The sequence below is a fragment of the Helobdella robusta genome (genome assembly GCF_000326865.2).
Source record: "Helobdella robusta unplaced genomic scaffold HELROscaffold_1, whole genome shotgun sequence".
Classification (NCBI taxonomy): domain Eukaryota; kingdom Metazoa; phylum Annelida; class Clitellata; order Rhynchobdellida; family Glossiphoniidae; genus Helobdella; species Helobdella robusta.
The window spans coordinates 9,835,270-9,851,103 of record NW_008703570.1 but is presented as its reverse complement, the minus strand read 5'-3'; the positions used below and the strand labels follow the sequence as shown (position 1 = coordinate 9,851,103).

The 15,834-nt window shown below is 31.3% G+C and overlaps 6 protein-coding genes across 6 annotated transcripts; 2 read left to right on the top strand and 4 right to left on the bottom strand.

Annotated features, from left to right (window-relative positions):
* Positions 1-326: 326 nt before the first annotated feature.
* Positions 327-2,009, bottom strand: HELRODRAFT_159420 (hypothetical protein; the record flags this gene model as incomplete). The annotated part of the gene is made up of 1 exon (XM_009011305.1): positions 327-2,009. The coding sequence occupies one exon, from the start codon at positions 2,007-2,009 to the stop codon at positions 327-329; it is 1,683 nt and encodes a 560-aa protein (XP_009009553.1).
* A 139-nt stretch (positions 2,010-2,148) lies between these two features.
* On the bottom strand, positions 2,149-3,150 carry HELRODRAFT_159419 (hypothetical protein; the record flags this gene model as incomplete). The annotated part of the gene is made up of 2 exons (XM_009011304.1): positions 2,149-2,264; positions 2,811-3,150. The coding sequence occupies 2 exons, from the start codon at positions 3,148-3,150 to the stop codon at positions 2,149-2,151; spliced, it is 456 nt and encodes a 151-aa protein (XP_009009552.1).
* Positions 3,151-6,224: 3,074 nt separating this feature from the next.
* Positions 6,225-8,040, top strand: HELRODRAFT_188000 (hypothetical protein). The gene is made up of 4 exons (XM_009011303.1): positions 6,225-6,368; positions 6,851-6,949; positions 7,326-7,448; positions 7,755-8,040. Exons 1-4 carry the CDS (start codon positions 6,263-6,265, stop codon positions 7,922-7,924), a joined length of 498 nt encoding a protein of 165 aa, XP_009009551.1. The 5' UTR covers positions 6,225-6,262; the 3' UTR covers positions 7,925-8,040.
* Positions 8,041-8,375: 335 nt separating this feature from the next.
* Positions 8,376-9,167, bottom strand: HELRODRAFT_133553 (hypothetical protein; the record flags this gene model as incomplete). Its single annotated transcript, XM_009011302.1, has 1 exon — positions 8,376-9,167. A coding segment is annotated over one exon (792 nt), but the record flags the coding sequence as incomplete, so codon positions are not given.
* Positions 9,168-10,270: 1,103 nt separating this feature from the next.
* HELRODRAFT_93491 (hypothetical protein) lies at positions 10,271-12,867 on the top strand. The gene is made up of 7 exons (XM_009011301.1): positions 10,271-10,433; positions 10,676-10,866; positions 11,193-11,274; positions 11,342-11,422; positions 11,606-11,687; positions 11,816-11,935; positions 12,018-12,867. Exons 1-7 carry the CDS (start codon positions 10,317-10,319, stop codon positions 12,470-12,472), a joined length of 1,128 nt encoding a protein of 375 aa, XP_009009549.1. The 5' UTR covers positions 10,271-10,316; the 3' UTR covers positions 12,473-12,867.
* A 96-nt stretch (positions 12,868-12,963) lies between these two features.
* On the bottom strand, positions 12,964-15,535 carry HELRODRAFT_159415 (hypothetical protein; the record flags this gene model as incomplete). Its single annotated transcript, XM_009011300.1, has 4 exons — positions 12,964-13,340; positions 13,431-13,587; positions 13,807-14,041; positions 15,231-15,535. The coding sequence occupies 4 exons, from the start codon at positions 15,533-15,535 to the stop codon at positions 12,964-12,966; spliced, it is 1,074 nt and encodes a 357-aa protein (XP_009009548.1).
* Between the last annotated feature and the right edge of the window lie 299 nt (positions 15,536-15,834).

The following is a 15,834-nucleotide window of genomic DNA, read 5'->3' as shown; positions in this document are numbered from 1 at the left end:
ACGATTGGTACAGTAATACAAATTTGTCCGTTTATAAAAAAATTAAACAACGAAGTTAATACTAGTAATTTTAAAAGTTATTTTAAAATCTTACTTCTAATCGCTAACTCAGTTTATTTTAATTGTGAACAAGTAACTACTTGCCGTTAAAATATCTATCTTTAAACTTAACTAAAAAAATTCGTAGAAAATATTTCCAACTTTTATGTGCGTTTGAAAAAAACTAGAGATTTAAAAAATGTATTCAACTTTATTTTCAAACTATTTAAATTTTTTGTGTTTAATACCGAGGCGTACCCTACATTTTACCAATTCATAACCTGGAGTCATTTGTTTTTTTCGGACGAGTTTCTGGATTGCTCGCTGGATTCGGATGATGAACTGCTGCTGTCATCAGAGGCACTACTTTCGTCACATTCACTGTCTAATGATTTCTTCATGTCATCATCATTAATGTTATCATCCGAACCGCATTCACGATCGTCGTCCAAGTTTTGCGAACTAACTTCACTACTGTCTTCATTTTCATCTTCACAATTGTGTTTCTCACTGCTCTTCTCTGCTAAGTTGTGTGCATTTGTGTTGTAACTTGTTTCGCTAGTGTGTGATGATCGGTCATATAGGTGTCCTCCATTCTCTAACTCTTTATCGTTTTCTATAAGCACAGCATTGTCGTTTGTATTTCCATCTTCCGTTTCGACCATTCTATCAGATCTGGTTGGCGACTTCATCATTTCTTCATCGTCCATCTCCTTGTATGGAAGCTTTTCTTCTGCAGTTTTCATTTCTGGAGCTTCCGACGGCGCCAAGGTTGGTGGGAACGGTACTGGCAACTCAGGTAAGGAATTTGTAGTTTCTTCAACTTTCTTTTCAGATGCTGAAATATCCGGGTTTGATTTAACACTATCGACATGATCAGGCGTTGGTAAGTATCTTGAGGGATTGGATCTGATTGATATCCTCTTGGAAGCATTTGATACTCTTAGCGTTAGATCTGCTTTGTCTTTGCTATTTTGTTTGCTAGCTGGTGTATATTCGTTTTCGTTTGCTATCACGTGTTGTTGAGATTGATAATCTGAAGAAAGTTTATTTTTTTCATAATTTTCTTGTTCTACTTGCGATTGAGATTTATCTTTTAAAGACAAGTGGTCCTTAATATGCGAGTCATTATTTATAATTTCTTTCGCAAAATTTGAAGTTTCAATATTTTCAGCAAGGGGTGAAATTTTTCTTGACGTTCCAAATTCTTTTACCGAACCAGTCACTACATTTTGATTGTTTCCCATTACTTGTTTGTTACTCTTCATAGGTATTTGAAGTGAATACTTTTTTCCAACTTCCATTTTAATAATATTAGATATTGGCAGAGATCTACCTTTTGATCGTGTTTTTCTTACTGACCCTCTTTCATTTGCGTTGATATCTGTTGAATCGTTGGGACCACCGTTTTCCGGCTTTTCGATTTTCTTTCCTTGTGATTTTGGGATTTTGGTTGTTTCATGTTTAGATGTATCTCTTGAATTGGGTTTAGAACTTCGCCTGGAGCTTCTTTTTGAACCTGTTTTCTTACTTTGTGGTTTTGAAGTTTTGCCTGCGTCGTCTTGTTCATAAGTTTCTTTGGAGTTTCTTTTTAAACTTTTTTTAGAATTTTGTGATTTGGAAAATTTGACTTCTTCTTCTTTAGAATTTCTTTTTGAACTTTTATTTGAACTTTTTTTAGAGCTTCCATTCAAACGTTCTTTCGAAATGGGTTTTTTATTAGATGTAACTGTAGCTTTCTGGGATTTAAACCTTGATTTTGCACTAGCTTTTGATTTTTTAGTTTTTCTCGTTTCTTTTATTGGAGCCAGTGATTTTACATTTTCTTTATTTAAATTTTTTGCGGGGGTTGAAGTCTTGCTTTGTTGCGTTTGCATTTGTGTGGGCTTTTTTTTTGTTAAATCTTTTGATTCGGGAAAAGAATGATCTTTTGAAATGTCAGTTGGTTGAGATTTTGATTGTCCAGTCATCTGATTGATCGCAATATTGAATTCCTTGGAAGTATTTATATTTCAAGTCGATTCATTTTAGGATTACATTGAAAAATTTTCATAAAATTGTTCAATTTTAATTGGAAATAATGAAAAATAAAAATTTTTCCAATAAATATCAAAATTTTGCAAAATTTAATTTTACATCGTCTGAGCATTCTTCATAATGTTCGTCACCCATCTGATCATGTAACTTCTTCTTTTTCAGTCCAACCAGATCTGGTCCCTCTGCTCCTTTAAAAAAGTGTTCTAACATTAAAATGATGAAATATTTTACACATTTATTTGCTGTGTTTATTGCAGTGTTAAATAGTTGCTGTTTTGAAATGTAATAAAAAAATAATAACTTAAATAAATTAAATGATTAAAAAAGGTTATAGTTCATCCTTCATCCTCTGCAAGAGCACACAGCGTTATATGAATACGCGTGAAAACTACGCATCAGAAGTATTGAATATGATGGGCGGGAGTCTTTTAGTAGCATTCCAAGCCAGTCATTGCAACAGCAGGACCAAGCGCCTTCAACCATTACGCCATCACGCCATCGATTAATTGATCGAAAGTATTTCGTATCGCAGAAAAATAAAAGCAATAAAAAAGTTAAAAAAAAGTTTATTTAACCACTTTTGGTGAACGCCGGCATAAAAACGAGAAAACATGTTCAAATTAATACACAGCGTATTAATATGGAAAGTGAATTTTTCAGTGGACTATTTAAATTTTTTACAACAATTGATTAATGTAATATGCATTAAAAATGTAATGGAACATAAGTCTGACCATCAATCTGGCCAAACTCTTGCCTGATTCTACACAACAGCAGAGATTCGAGAAAAACAGAAAAAAATGTAGATATTCTGGTCGGTTTTTTAAGCATGGCTTCAGTTATCATAAGCTCAAGTATACGTTCAAAACCTTTTGGAAATTTATTTTTCAAAATTTTATACTCTTTGTCTACTATGTCTTTCAGTCGGTGTCTTTCTCTAAACTGCCTATTTTTAACTCTCTCCATGTTCAACTTTTCTTCCATTGACTGTTTGGCATTTTTCATCCAATCCCTGCTGACGTCGCATGGCTGAATGCGATCCTTCATCATCGACTCGTCGCAATAATTGGGCATTTTAAAAGTTTATATCTTTTCGACTTAGAACTAGCAAAACAATTATTGAATACAAATAAAGTTCAAAAGATTAAATGGGCATTTATTTTGAACAAACATCTTTATTCTAAAAATATTTCAAATACTCGTAAACATGTGACGTCGCCGAACGTCTCTTTTCAATTCGATACTGTGGTTTTGTACTTTTAATATAATTTAATTGTTCATAGATGATTTTAATTAATTCAATTTTTGATTCTTTTCCTGTTTTCAGCTTTTTTATTATGTGAAGATATTAATACTATGTGAAATATTACATCAACAAAAAAATGGATAACTTTTGTAACGGAATTATTTTTTTTTTAATTTAACTTAACGGCAACATGAAACAACTAGGTTAATTACCTCTATACTATTAAAATGAAATTCATTCAGTTGAGGATCAGGTGATTTAAATTGAGGCACGCAAAATGTGATGATGAAATACATTTTAATGGAATGTTTCAGATTAGAACGTCAAATTTTATTTCAATAAAAGATGAATTGTCTACGATGAATTATTACCTTTAATGTGGTGCAGGAGTCGTCAAAAGCATTCAAAAGTAATAATGTTAAAAGAAATAAAAAAATAATAATATTTAAAAAATAAATAAATATAAAAATCCTAAATAAGAGAAAAAAGAAATGAAAGAAAAATAATTCTGAGATTAATGAACTTGGCTGAAGAGTTGAAAATAAGAATCGGGAAGCATCATTGGCAGGAAATTACAGTGCCTATTCATAAAGTCCACCATTTGAAAAATTTGAATATTAGGTGAATTAGAAGTTGTACAACAAATTATCAAATCAAATTATCCATACATGCTCTTGAGCGTTTCAAGTGGTAGCTGTGAGGCGAGTAAGGTGAGTATCCATATACAAGTATCAAATGTGTTTCTCTAAGTGTACATTATTGTGTTTATGTATGTGTGCGTGTATGTGTGTGTTTTTTGTGTATGCGCGTTTTTATGTTAGCCTACGTGTTCTTACAAGTATTATATCTTTATAGCCTGTCAATTTTGTTTGCTTTCATGTATGAATAATGAATATGAATGCCTTGAGTGTGAATAGAGCAGCGTATTGTTGTATTAATTAAAGGACAGCTTAACAATAATTAATTTTGTTAATGTTTGGTGATAGGATAATTCTTCAGCGAATGTTTAAAAGTTTTATTAAATTATAAACCCAGAATAATGTTAAATTCAACGCTTTTGATTACAAATATGAGATCACTGTTAAAGTTAACGATGATGTTGTTGTGTATCATAAAATTTAGTGAAGCGACTTCCACAGGTAAGTTAACTGTTACGTATTTCTTTAAATGTAAACAAATGTTTAAGCTAAAAAAGATTTGTTAATTAAATAACAAAAAAAAATTCAACAAGCACTAATATTTTAAATCATAGGGGTTAGATGTACGAGGGCCTTCGACGCGGGGTCTTTTGTGGGTGGTTTGGTACTCTCAATGGCGTCCTGTGTTGTGGCTTACGTGGTTGTGAAAAAATTCTGCTTGAAAAGACCATTAACTTTTAACGTATTTCATGAATAATTTTTTTTTATAATCTATTTTTATTCTTAATTCTCGAATTATCATTTTCACCATTGTTTTATTTATTGTTTTATTTGTTTGATTAAATTCCTCGAATAGCTAATCTCTAAATTTATTGATAGCAATAACTGGTTAATTAATTAATTAATAACCTATATTAATAAAATTATTTGCCTAAAAAATGTTCATCTTGCTCAATTAGTTAAACAATTTAATGAAAATGAAAAACATTGTAATAAACTGTCATTACAAAACGTTCAATACTTGTGAACTTCTGTATGTACCAGACCGTGATTATTGTGCACATTAGATACAAACTGTGGTAGTGAATTAATGAAATGAATCTAGGTATAGGTAGTGATATATTTTGAGGTTTTGGTCAATCAATCAACCAACCAATCAATCAACCAACCAACCAATCAATAAATCTTTCTTGTTAATCTTTTAGAAGTCTGTTAAAGCCGATGGCATCGACCAATTTATCGATTTCTATGTTTGATTTTTTTTTTAAACTTTTCTCTTCTAGTTTCATTTTTATATTAGTGCAGGCTTCTGCTGTTTTTATTTTTGTTTTGATATGACTTTTCCAAATTATTTCAACGGTTGATCGATTGATTGGTTGATTGAGTGGTTGTTTGAAAACTTTCATTTTCATATTAAACGTGTGTATAAAAAGGGTTGCACAAATCTACAAATGCTAGCTATTTTAAGTGTCCTTGAAAACTATCAATAACAATTCAAGAGAAAAGCATTGAATATAAATTATTCTGGACCGAAAATTAAAAAAATACGAACAAAATTTAAACAAACCATGCAAACATTTCTCGCAGAGCAGATGTTTGCACAAGCGGTCGACTTGTCCTTGTTTTTCCATTTCTATTTATAATTCTACACTTTTCATTCGTTCAAGTTGATATACAATCCTCATCCTTGCCAACCTCGTGCGCAACTCAATCACGTATAAATTCTTTCCACTTGTTTTCAACATCTGTCAGTAGTTCAATATCATCAGCAGACCTGAGATTCTTTACAGTTCTGTTTCCAATATCATTCCCATCAATCAAATTGGTTTTTATTTTTGTCACTGCTCTTTCCAAAAACGAATGGTTAGTAATAGTAATAACGAATGATCTTGTCGGCTTCCGACTTCTGCTTTGATACGATCTCTAAGTTATGTCTCGGTAATTCTTTCCGTCATTTTCAAACCTTCATAAAGCCTTTTTGGAACATCAGTTCAACCATTTATTTATCTTATACTCCAATAATTTCCAGGACGGATCCATGTTGATGACTATCGCACTCGTGCTCGTATCATGCGGTACAATTCAAGGTGAAATCTTAGCTTTATCGTTAAGTTTATATTTTAAAAAAATAATTAAACGACAATCAAACAAAATTTTGTATTTAAATTAAACATTGTGTTTGATTATATTTGTGTAGATTTTTACACAAATAACTATTAACACACCATAAACAATATTCATTGCTCCTGCAATAATCAACATCACGCTAAACTGGCCAGCTCGTCATTTATAATTTTAAAAAATGAAAATGGTGAAGGACGAACCACCGAAAGATGAACGTTTGGTAAAGTACAACGAAAGTCCCGCCGACAATACTGTTCGTCTGGCTAAGAAGGGGTTTTTTGGAGGTACGTTCATTTCATCAAGCCATTTGAAATATTTTGGGAAATTTTCCCACATCACATACAACTGCAGTACAACAACACTCAACATTGGATCAACAAACTTTTTAAACTTGTTTACATTAAGTTTCTAATAAATAATTATTGTCATTCATTTATAAAAATTCATTCCTGCTAGATTGAGTAAATGTCAATATTGTGATTATCACTTTTAAATAAAACAAGATCAACTTGATAAAATAAATAAAAAAAAAATAATCATTATATTAGCAAAAAATTAAATTTATTTTAATTTACCTAGGTTTCTACTAACTAATTTGATCTTTTTAAGACAAAATATATTTTCGATTTAATTATTATTTAGTTGTAATCATATTCAAATGATAGATTAATAAATTGTATGAGATTAAATTATATATTAAATTATATTGTAATTATATTATGTATAATATATAAATTGGATTTCGTTGTATTTTATTCTCAACCAGGCATACTGTTCTCCATCCTTCCTCTTCACACTCAAGTTCAGACCAATTCATTCCTTGTGCTTACGGGGAAATGTTTGGGAAATTATGCAATACCTTTTGGTAAGTTATATTGCAGAACACCAATTAAAGTTTTATTGCTTAATGGACTTATTGCCATAAATTTATAATTCAAAATAGCTTAGCTCTGTAATTCTTACTCATGTTTATTTTATAAGGTTAAAAACCATTCAATTATAATATTATATTATGTTGTTATATTGACTTTTCTGTTACAATTAATTCATTTCTAAATTAACTAACATGATTATTTTAAAAAATTTTAATATTATTTATCCCCGATTTTTGTTTATTTTTCAACTTCTTCAGACTTTTCAAATAAAACAATTAGTAACTAACAGATGCGTTAAATAGGTGTCAACAGTAATTCAAAGATTACATGATAGTTAATTGAATAAAATATGAAATTGCCATGTAGGTGTGTCAGCTGGTGTGTTTGGAGCAATCACATCCCTGCTTGATGAGTATCGAGGCAAGGACAAGCTGATCACCAATGCTGCTATGGGAGGGTTTGTCGCTGGTGTCGTCTATGGCAGCAGAAGTCTGTTGCTTTTCAAATTCATATAGCTCAAAAATTATTTAAATCATCTAGATTTTATTTGTTGTCACTTGAAAAATAATGTATTCATGCACCTAACAACAAAAATTTAAAATCATTTTTTGGCTCCTCTTGGATTAACAACTTTTATCTACATAATAACTTCAACTTGCTAGTGGGTATATCTTGTTTAATATTTTTTAACTGAGTGAAATTGAGTGAAAAACTGAATTCAGTGAAAATTTCTTGATAACAGTTATCAACCTTGTTAATGTGTTAATGAATTTCTTATTGAATCATTGAAAACAGCTTTCAAGCCCTGGAAGGCATTTCAGGCAGGATGTAGACTGGCTGCAGCAGCTGCTGTCATCAGGTATTTGGTGGTTGGTGAGAGGATCAGAACAAGAACGGAAGGTGAAAGATTGATATTCGATACTGTCTACCATAGTGAGATGGAACACTTAAAACCAGGAGCTTGAGAACTTTCAAACAAAATAATTTTCTCATTAAATTATATAATTTTAATTTATAAAAGTTTAGTAGTAAATAATAACAATTTATAACTCAAAAATGTATAAAACATTTTGAATTCCCATTTGTATATTTGTATAACATGTAAAAGAAGTTACTGAAAACTAGAAAATGTAAAAATAAAATATCATTAGATCAATTACAAAAAATGAAATCGCAAAAATATTCAACCACATCATATATGAAATATTTTGAGTTGGAATGCAAATAAAAATTGTGTGTAAAAATGTTGATTTATCTGCTATATTTTGTTTGACTACTATTCAATCCTAATCTTTGCTTAGTTTTCAGATAAAAATATAAAACGCAGATCAACTCAAAGCTCCAGACAATAATTGTTGAGCCAAAAGCAGAAAAAAATGTTGGCTCTGGACGAAGTCTTATTTCCTGTTCGAAAGCTTTAAAGTCCATGGTGACAGATTCAAACTGTTTGAGAATGGAGCACATGATGGAGAGGTGGAACATTTGATGACTTGCAAAAAAATGATCACAAGCTCCAAGATGGGACCAGCATTCTGGAATGTTGCTAGAAAAGAAAAAACCACTCGCAAGGAACCACAAAATGTGCTCGATGTGAGTAGATAATGACTGTAAACATTTCCTATTGAGATAGCAAATGACAAGACGATTAACAACTGGTGCAATTATCAATATATAAATCCCTGCAATTGGTAGAATTTGCCAGAGTTTTCTAGCAAATGGATAAGGTTTTTGATAAATGGATTTGGACATACAACACCCAATGCAGACCATTGTGGCTAGGAATGTGGAGAGGTAATTAAATATTGGAATCATCAAATAAAAATATTGATTTGTACTTGTAAATTCTAAGAACATCACAGCACTGCTTAAGGAATACAAACCAACACCAACATAGTCAAACATGAAAACAATATGATGGATTAATTCTGACTTAGACTGAAAACAATGAGCAAACGAACTGAAAAAAAATAGCAGAAAGGAAGAAATTAGGCCAACCAATAGTGGCCAAGAATAAGAATCATTTATAAAATCAAATTCGTAACTGAGGTTATACCAGCTTTTTAAAATGAGTATTATTCCTAAAATGTGTGACCAGATATTCATGGTTTCATTGTGCAGTTGAAAAATACTCATGAGGTAGTAAAACCATGCCATCCCTGTTCTTCGATATCCTCTGATTATGTAAGGTTCATGAAAAACAGTTGGTACCTTGTGATAACATGTTGTATTTTTGGCCAATCTTTTCATCAAACAGTCTGTTAAAAATTCAATTGAATTATGAATAAATTTAAGAGGCAATTTCTATCCATGGTCAAGTCAAAATCATTTTATATATCAATATTTATTGCAACTTATCAGTATTTAATTTAGTCTATGGATTTTTTCAAATCAAGATAATTTATTAATTGGATACAAACGATATAAAATAACATTTATTGATTTATTTATTAAACAAATATCATTATTAAATTAAACAATATCTACTTGTGTAGGTGCAATGAATGCTGCATTTTTCTTCTGCTGGATAGCCAGAATGTGGAATATTATCCACACCATTTACGAAATTCGAAACCATTTTATTTCTGCAAAATTTCCTACAATCTACGGTAATTTTATTTCAAATTTTACATAATAGCATAATTGTGCTTTTCCAAATTAACAGACTGGAAGCAATAACGTAGATTTGATGTTATAATCACGGTTATATGATCATATCCATGGTTATAATATATTATCATTATCAGTCAGATATTTAAAATGAAAAACGGTTAAAAGTTAAATTTCAACATAAAAAGTTAAATTTTCGTCAAAATTTTACCAAATTACAAATTTAGAAATTTTAATATATGCGCTTAAAATTTGTCCTTTAATTTTTTTTTTGAATAAGATGAAGCGGATAGATGGATCGTTGTTTCAGATTTTATTCAGTCCTCAACACAAAGTACGATACCAGATTGTTTCATCGTGTAATTATTTATGTAATATTACGCAAGTAATTTTAAATTTTGTCTGGTAGTGACTAACTATATTTTTTTTGTAAACTTTATTAGTTTATTGGGAGCTAGAACAACATGGGCAAAATCATTCATTGTAATTACTGACAACCTCTAAAGAGCACGTAAATGGTGATTTCGTGGTGATTGGCTTGAGCCAAAAAATAAAATAAAATGAATCAAACGCTTACAAACTAGTATTCAATTTTAGTATGGTGTAATTCAAACGTAGATTCTTTAGCTCAAACCCTTTGGCTCAATCATAGTGTTTCAAAGTTAAAAACTCTATGTTTACAACTTTTTTTAAATTAATTTTTAAGTTATTAATTAACGCCTCCAGTTTTCTCAAAAAATTTACTTTAGTATGGCTGGTGTTTTTGGTAAAAGTTACACAAATCAAATTTTATTGAAAAAATCGTGCAGAAGTTTTTACAACATAAGAAGAACATTTCAAATTGGCAGAAATGACGAGATGTGTGAGGTTGCCTGGGTTTTTTTTTAATTTTTTTCATAAAGACTTTTTTTATTTTTAAATTTTAATTGTTTTTCTTAAATGCGGATTGTTCTTTTTGCGCCACACTAATTTTCATAGTAAAATAAATAAAAATATGTATTCTGTAGCTGATTTTTAAATTAATTACTCTTTCATTATATTTTTTATGATGTTTTTATTTTTATTGCAGTTTATAATTATATAATACTTATTAACAAATTTTCCATTAGAGTAGGAAGCGAGTATTCCGACCGACACTGATGACAGGCATACAACCCACTGGTTTTCCTCACATTGGAAATTATCTTGGGGCCATTCAGCAGAGTGTTAAACTTCAGAATTCTGAAAGTTATGATAAAATATTTTTTTCAATCGTCGATCTTCATTCAATTACTGTTCCACAAAATCCAACAATTCTTAGGTTAAGTCAAAGTAAAATTAATTTTTTTGTCTCATAATTTGAATAAATATAAATAAAAATAAATTTCATAACATGTCACTATTATTATGATTAAAATAATACCCATTATATTAATATTATACTATTAGCTTGTATGAATTAGTGTGTTTATGCCTATACTTTTTTATTGTCCATGTATTTCTTGGAAAAATACCTTCTAAATTTAAAGTAAACTTTTCAACTTTTTAACTATTTTATTGATATTAATAGCAGCATACATAAGAAAGTGAAACTTGCATAAATCAATTACAAAAATTAAAAAGATCTAAAATATGTGAAACTTACAGGCAGAATATAATTAACTTAGCTTGCTCTCTCCTGGCATGTGGTCTTGACAAACCACAGACTGTCCTGTTCCAGCAGTCCTCTGTGAGTGACAGTGTTGTTGTTGTCATGTTTTGTTTCTTTTTTTTAAGATTTTTGTTCCAAATTGAAGGTGCCACATCACACGGAGTTGGCTTGGATATTAGGTTGTCTCGCTACATTAAATAAACTAGATCACTTGCCTCAGTGGAAGGTTAATTGTCATTCCATTTGTTTTGTTTTAGGACATATGACAAATCTAAATTATTTTACATTTTTTGTATGTGAGTTCATTTTTTTATATAAATTTATGTGTATCTAAGTAATATTTGTTTATAAAGTATCTTATGAAACAATTTAAAAAATTAACATTTGTATAATTCAATATATTTATCAGGAGAAGTCCCCTTCAAAGGAAGATGTTTCTCTTGGTTTGTACTCGTACCCTGTACTTCAGGCAGCTGATGTTCTCATTTACAAGTTGAACATCATTTTTATTGACTATTTAGTTCAGCATACATATATTAATTATATTATAAATTTATTTCTATTAGTGAAAAAAGTTGAATGCAATTGAAAACTGAGAACATTTGAAAATAATTTTTCAGGGCGACAGATGTACCAGTTGGAGATGATCAAATTAAACACATGGAGTTTGCCAGACATCTTGCTAGGCAGTTCAACAAGATCTATAGTCCTGTATTCCCTATTCCTAAACAAATTACAAGTATAAATTTAGCCATCAATTTTAAAATAATCTTCACTAAATTTAGTTACAAATAATAAATAACATTTTTTGATAACCTTAGGCCAACACATTAGAATAAAAAGCTTACGTGATCCAATCCGCAAGATGAGCAAATCTGAGAAAGATTCAAGAGGAAGGATCGAGTTGTTTGACTCTCCTGATGAGATCAGAGAAAAACTCAGAAAAGCCGTAACAGATTTGGGAACTGGCGGGATGATCGGGTACGATAGTCAGGGTAGGCCGGGTATTTCAAATATAATCGATATTCATGCGGCTGTTGAAGGTTCAACGCCAGATCAAATTTGTTCCGAGTGCGCTCATCTGACCACTGTAGAATACAAAGAACGAGCGGCTGAGGCAATCATTGAAATGTTGAAGCCGATTCGTGCGCGTATCGTTCACCTGAGAAATGAACCTCAGCACGTTGTATCTGTACTCAGTAAAGGAAATGAAATTGCCGCCCAAAACGCCGCCAAAACATGCGCTGAAGTCAAAAAACTCATCGGATTATCATAATCGTTTTTTTTTTGACAATTTTCAATACCGATCCTGTCATTGTTTTCTTTTTGTTGTGATAAAATATTTTAGATCTACGGAGTATCTATCTTGTAAAATTAGTTGTTTTGCATTCAATTAGGTATTCAAATACAAATTATCTCATTGTTTATTTAGTCTGATGGCACATCATGTGGTTTATATACCATCGAATTTGTTGATTCTTGCACCAAATACAAACTTGTTATTCGCCGTCATACCTGCTTATGAGAAAGTTACATTTATTTTGGTTTTATTTTCATATTAATTTCGTTTCGTCGTTCAATTAAATCATTCATTCACTCATCTGATCAAATTATTATGGTTTGTTTTTAATTACAGCAAATTTTACTCAAAATATAAGCGAATATTTATTTCAACTTTGCGTACAAATGATGATCAAAATCGAAAATCAAACGTTCATGTACATAGTAATTAATATGAAGGAAATAAAAGCGGCATCACGCTATCGATTAGGGATGATATTGATTGGGTGACGTAACCGCCAGACTCCTCCCACTCAAGTGACTGACAGTACTGTTTCTAGCCTCGGACTTTCTTGTAGCTGTTGACAAGTGACCAGATGGACTACTCTTCCTGTTACTGGAATAGGAAGCCACCGACCAGACCCCGGAGACACTGTCCATCACTAATTCGTTTTCGTGGTGACGATGACGATGATGATCACCGTGGTGGTGGTGGTGGTGGTGGCCGTGATGATGGTGGTGCAACATTTCATTAGTCTGTATCTTCTCTTCCATGTCCTTCTCGATGATTTCGCTCAGATCCGGCTTCTTGTGTGAACCAGAGTAGAATGAGGAGAATGTAGACGGATCTTTGTTGTCTATTTCTAAGTTTAATTTTATTTCAAACTCAATATTGTTACATTCAGTTATCCATTTTAAAAATCAGACTAATTGAAGATTCTTGACAATCGTACTTTCCAAGATCTCTCCGTTCTTAATCCATTCATCCTTGAATCCCTTCGTGATTCCTGTTATGATGAACCTGATCACCTTCCTGGTCAGTTTCAATGCATTCTGATTAATGCCTGGTGTGACCTTGACGATGGCGTTCACTAAAGGATCCTCTAATTCCTAACATTTAAAATGCAAATATTATTTGTTTACTTAGTTTGAATGTCGTGTTAAATCGTTTGATAGAATAAATTTTTGAGGTTTTTCGGCTTTCGAGCAAAAATGATTCGACATTCTTTTTCAATAATATCTTAAACTTTAAAAACTGAATTTAAGAGTTGTTAAAACACTTAACGTAAAATAGTCTTCGTTTAGTGAACGATAAAAAATTAGGTCTACCCAAAAGTCGTCAATTTTTATCTGCGATCCAAATCTGGCATGGGACATTCCAACTTCCTCTAAGATTTCCTCAATGAACTTTGACCCCTCGTCCATGTGACTGACCATCTCATCCATCGTATTCATCACCACCATCCCATGCACGTCCAGGGCAACACTTTCTAACAGCGCTTCCCCCTTCATACCTCGAAATTTGTCAAACTTTTCGCTCAGAGCCGGGTTTTTAGTAAATAATCTGTGAGCGAAAATGATGAAATTAGAAATAACTATTTTGCAATTTTTACGCTTTGTAACAGAAATTATGCATTTAACAAGAACATGCATTTCATACATGCAAAGCACGCAAAATGATTAAAAAAATAATTCCAATGCTTAAAATTCCGCGAAACCAATTTTAAATTAAATAATATTTGAAAGAATATGATGAACTTGTTTAAACGACCATTATTATTTTATCGTCATCATCGTCATCATCAAGGTCGTCATCATCATCCTACAGTCGCCATGTTCGTCATCATCGAGGACATATCAATGGTAATTAAGATTTCCAGGGAACACCTGAGCACAAAAAAGAACAATAAAATGGCGTCGTCTTTGTAGTTGCATCTTTGTAAACATTCACCCATCATTATTAATGTACGTGATTTCTTACATGCGCGCTCAAATGCTTGTGTATGCTAATGTTTGTATGTCTGTGTATACAAGTTTCAATATTTGTCTCTACGTTTGTGTATGCAGGTCTTTGTATATGCAAGTTTATAATTATACACATTTGAGCATACGAATACGCACCCATTAACATGTATCAGAATGCGAGGTAACAATTATATTCATTCACAAAAAATTAGTTTTTAATTCATCAACAGACTGATGCACGCAATAAGCAACGTACATACGCACGAAACAAAAAACGGAAAAATTATTTCGTAATGTTTTAATGTTGAACGGTAACTCATACTGAATGTATGGTGAATGATGGCTTGTACACATTTATCTCAACTCAGGTCACGCGATGATGTTGCTTTGCAATTTCACATTCATGAATGCGTGCATTGCACACACATGCATGCTTTCACACACACACATACAGAGGCATCAATGAATGCACGTTTGATTTGATTGGTTCTGCGGGTTTGTATTCCGCTACGGACGGTGACGGTAATCTCGCGCCTGAATAGTTAATAATAATTTGTTTGGCTAACTGACGTTGAAAATGTTCTTAATTTGTAACATTATTCTATGTTTTTCTAGATAGCTAGCGGTAAAAGCCGATGTGTTTGAGGCTCGTTAAAAAACGAGTTTATAATTGCAAAAAATCCCCGTAAGCGAAAAATTATGTTAAAAGAATTAGTTCTTTTTTGAAATAAATAGAACATGAATGAATAGAATTTTTCATTTGCTATATCATAAAAAAAGTAACCCACTCTTTGAACATATTCTTTCCGATTTCAGGTAAATTTTTTTGAACATGTTTCCATATCTTTTCAAAATTATAAATTTCGCCTTCCGTCAGATGTTTGACCACAGGTTGGTCGGTCCGAGATGTGATGACGGCTTTCGGCATGCTGATCGGCTGACTCGGCTCCACCTGGTTACCGAAAAGTGTCGGTTTTTTATTGAAACATCCGCAGAAATTGCGAAATATTTCTAGGACTTGAAGAGTCACGCCTTGTTTTTCAGTACTTGTTTGAAGAGTTGTATCTTCAGTAGTTTTTCCTGTGTTATTCATTTAAAATTCTTTTCTAATTTTTTTCTATATAAAGGTCAAATTCTTTTTGATAGTTGTGTTAGTAACTTGTTATCTATTACATTAAATGATTTATCGTCAATTTGAATGAATAATTTTTTTAATTCAAAAGTTTTTTGAAAGACGTGAAACTGAATGTAAATTATTGTAAAATAATGTTTTCAAAATTAAAAAAATAATTATGTTGCACTAAGATGCACTTATAAAAATTTGAAAAAATAAACAGATGCAAATATATTTACAAATATTTATTATTCAGAACTTTAAATGAACATTTTTTT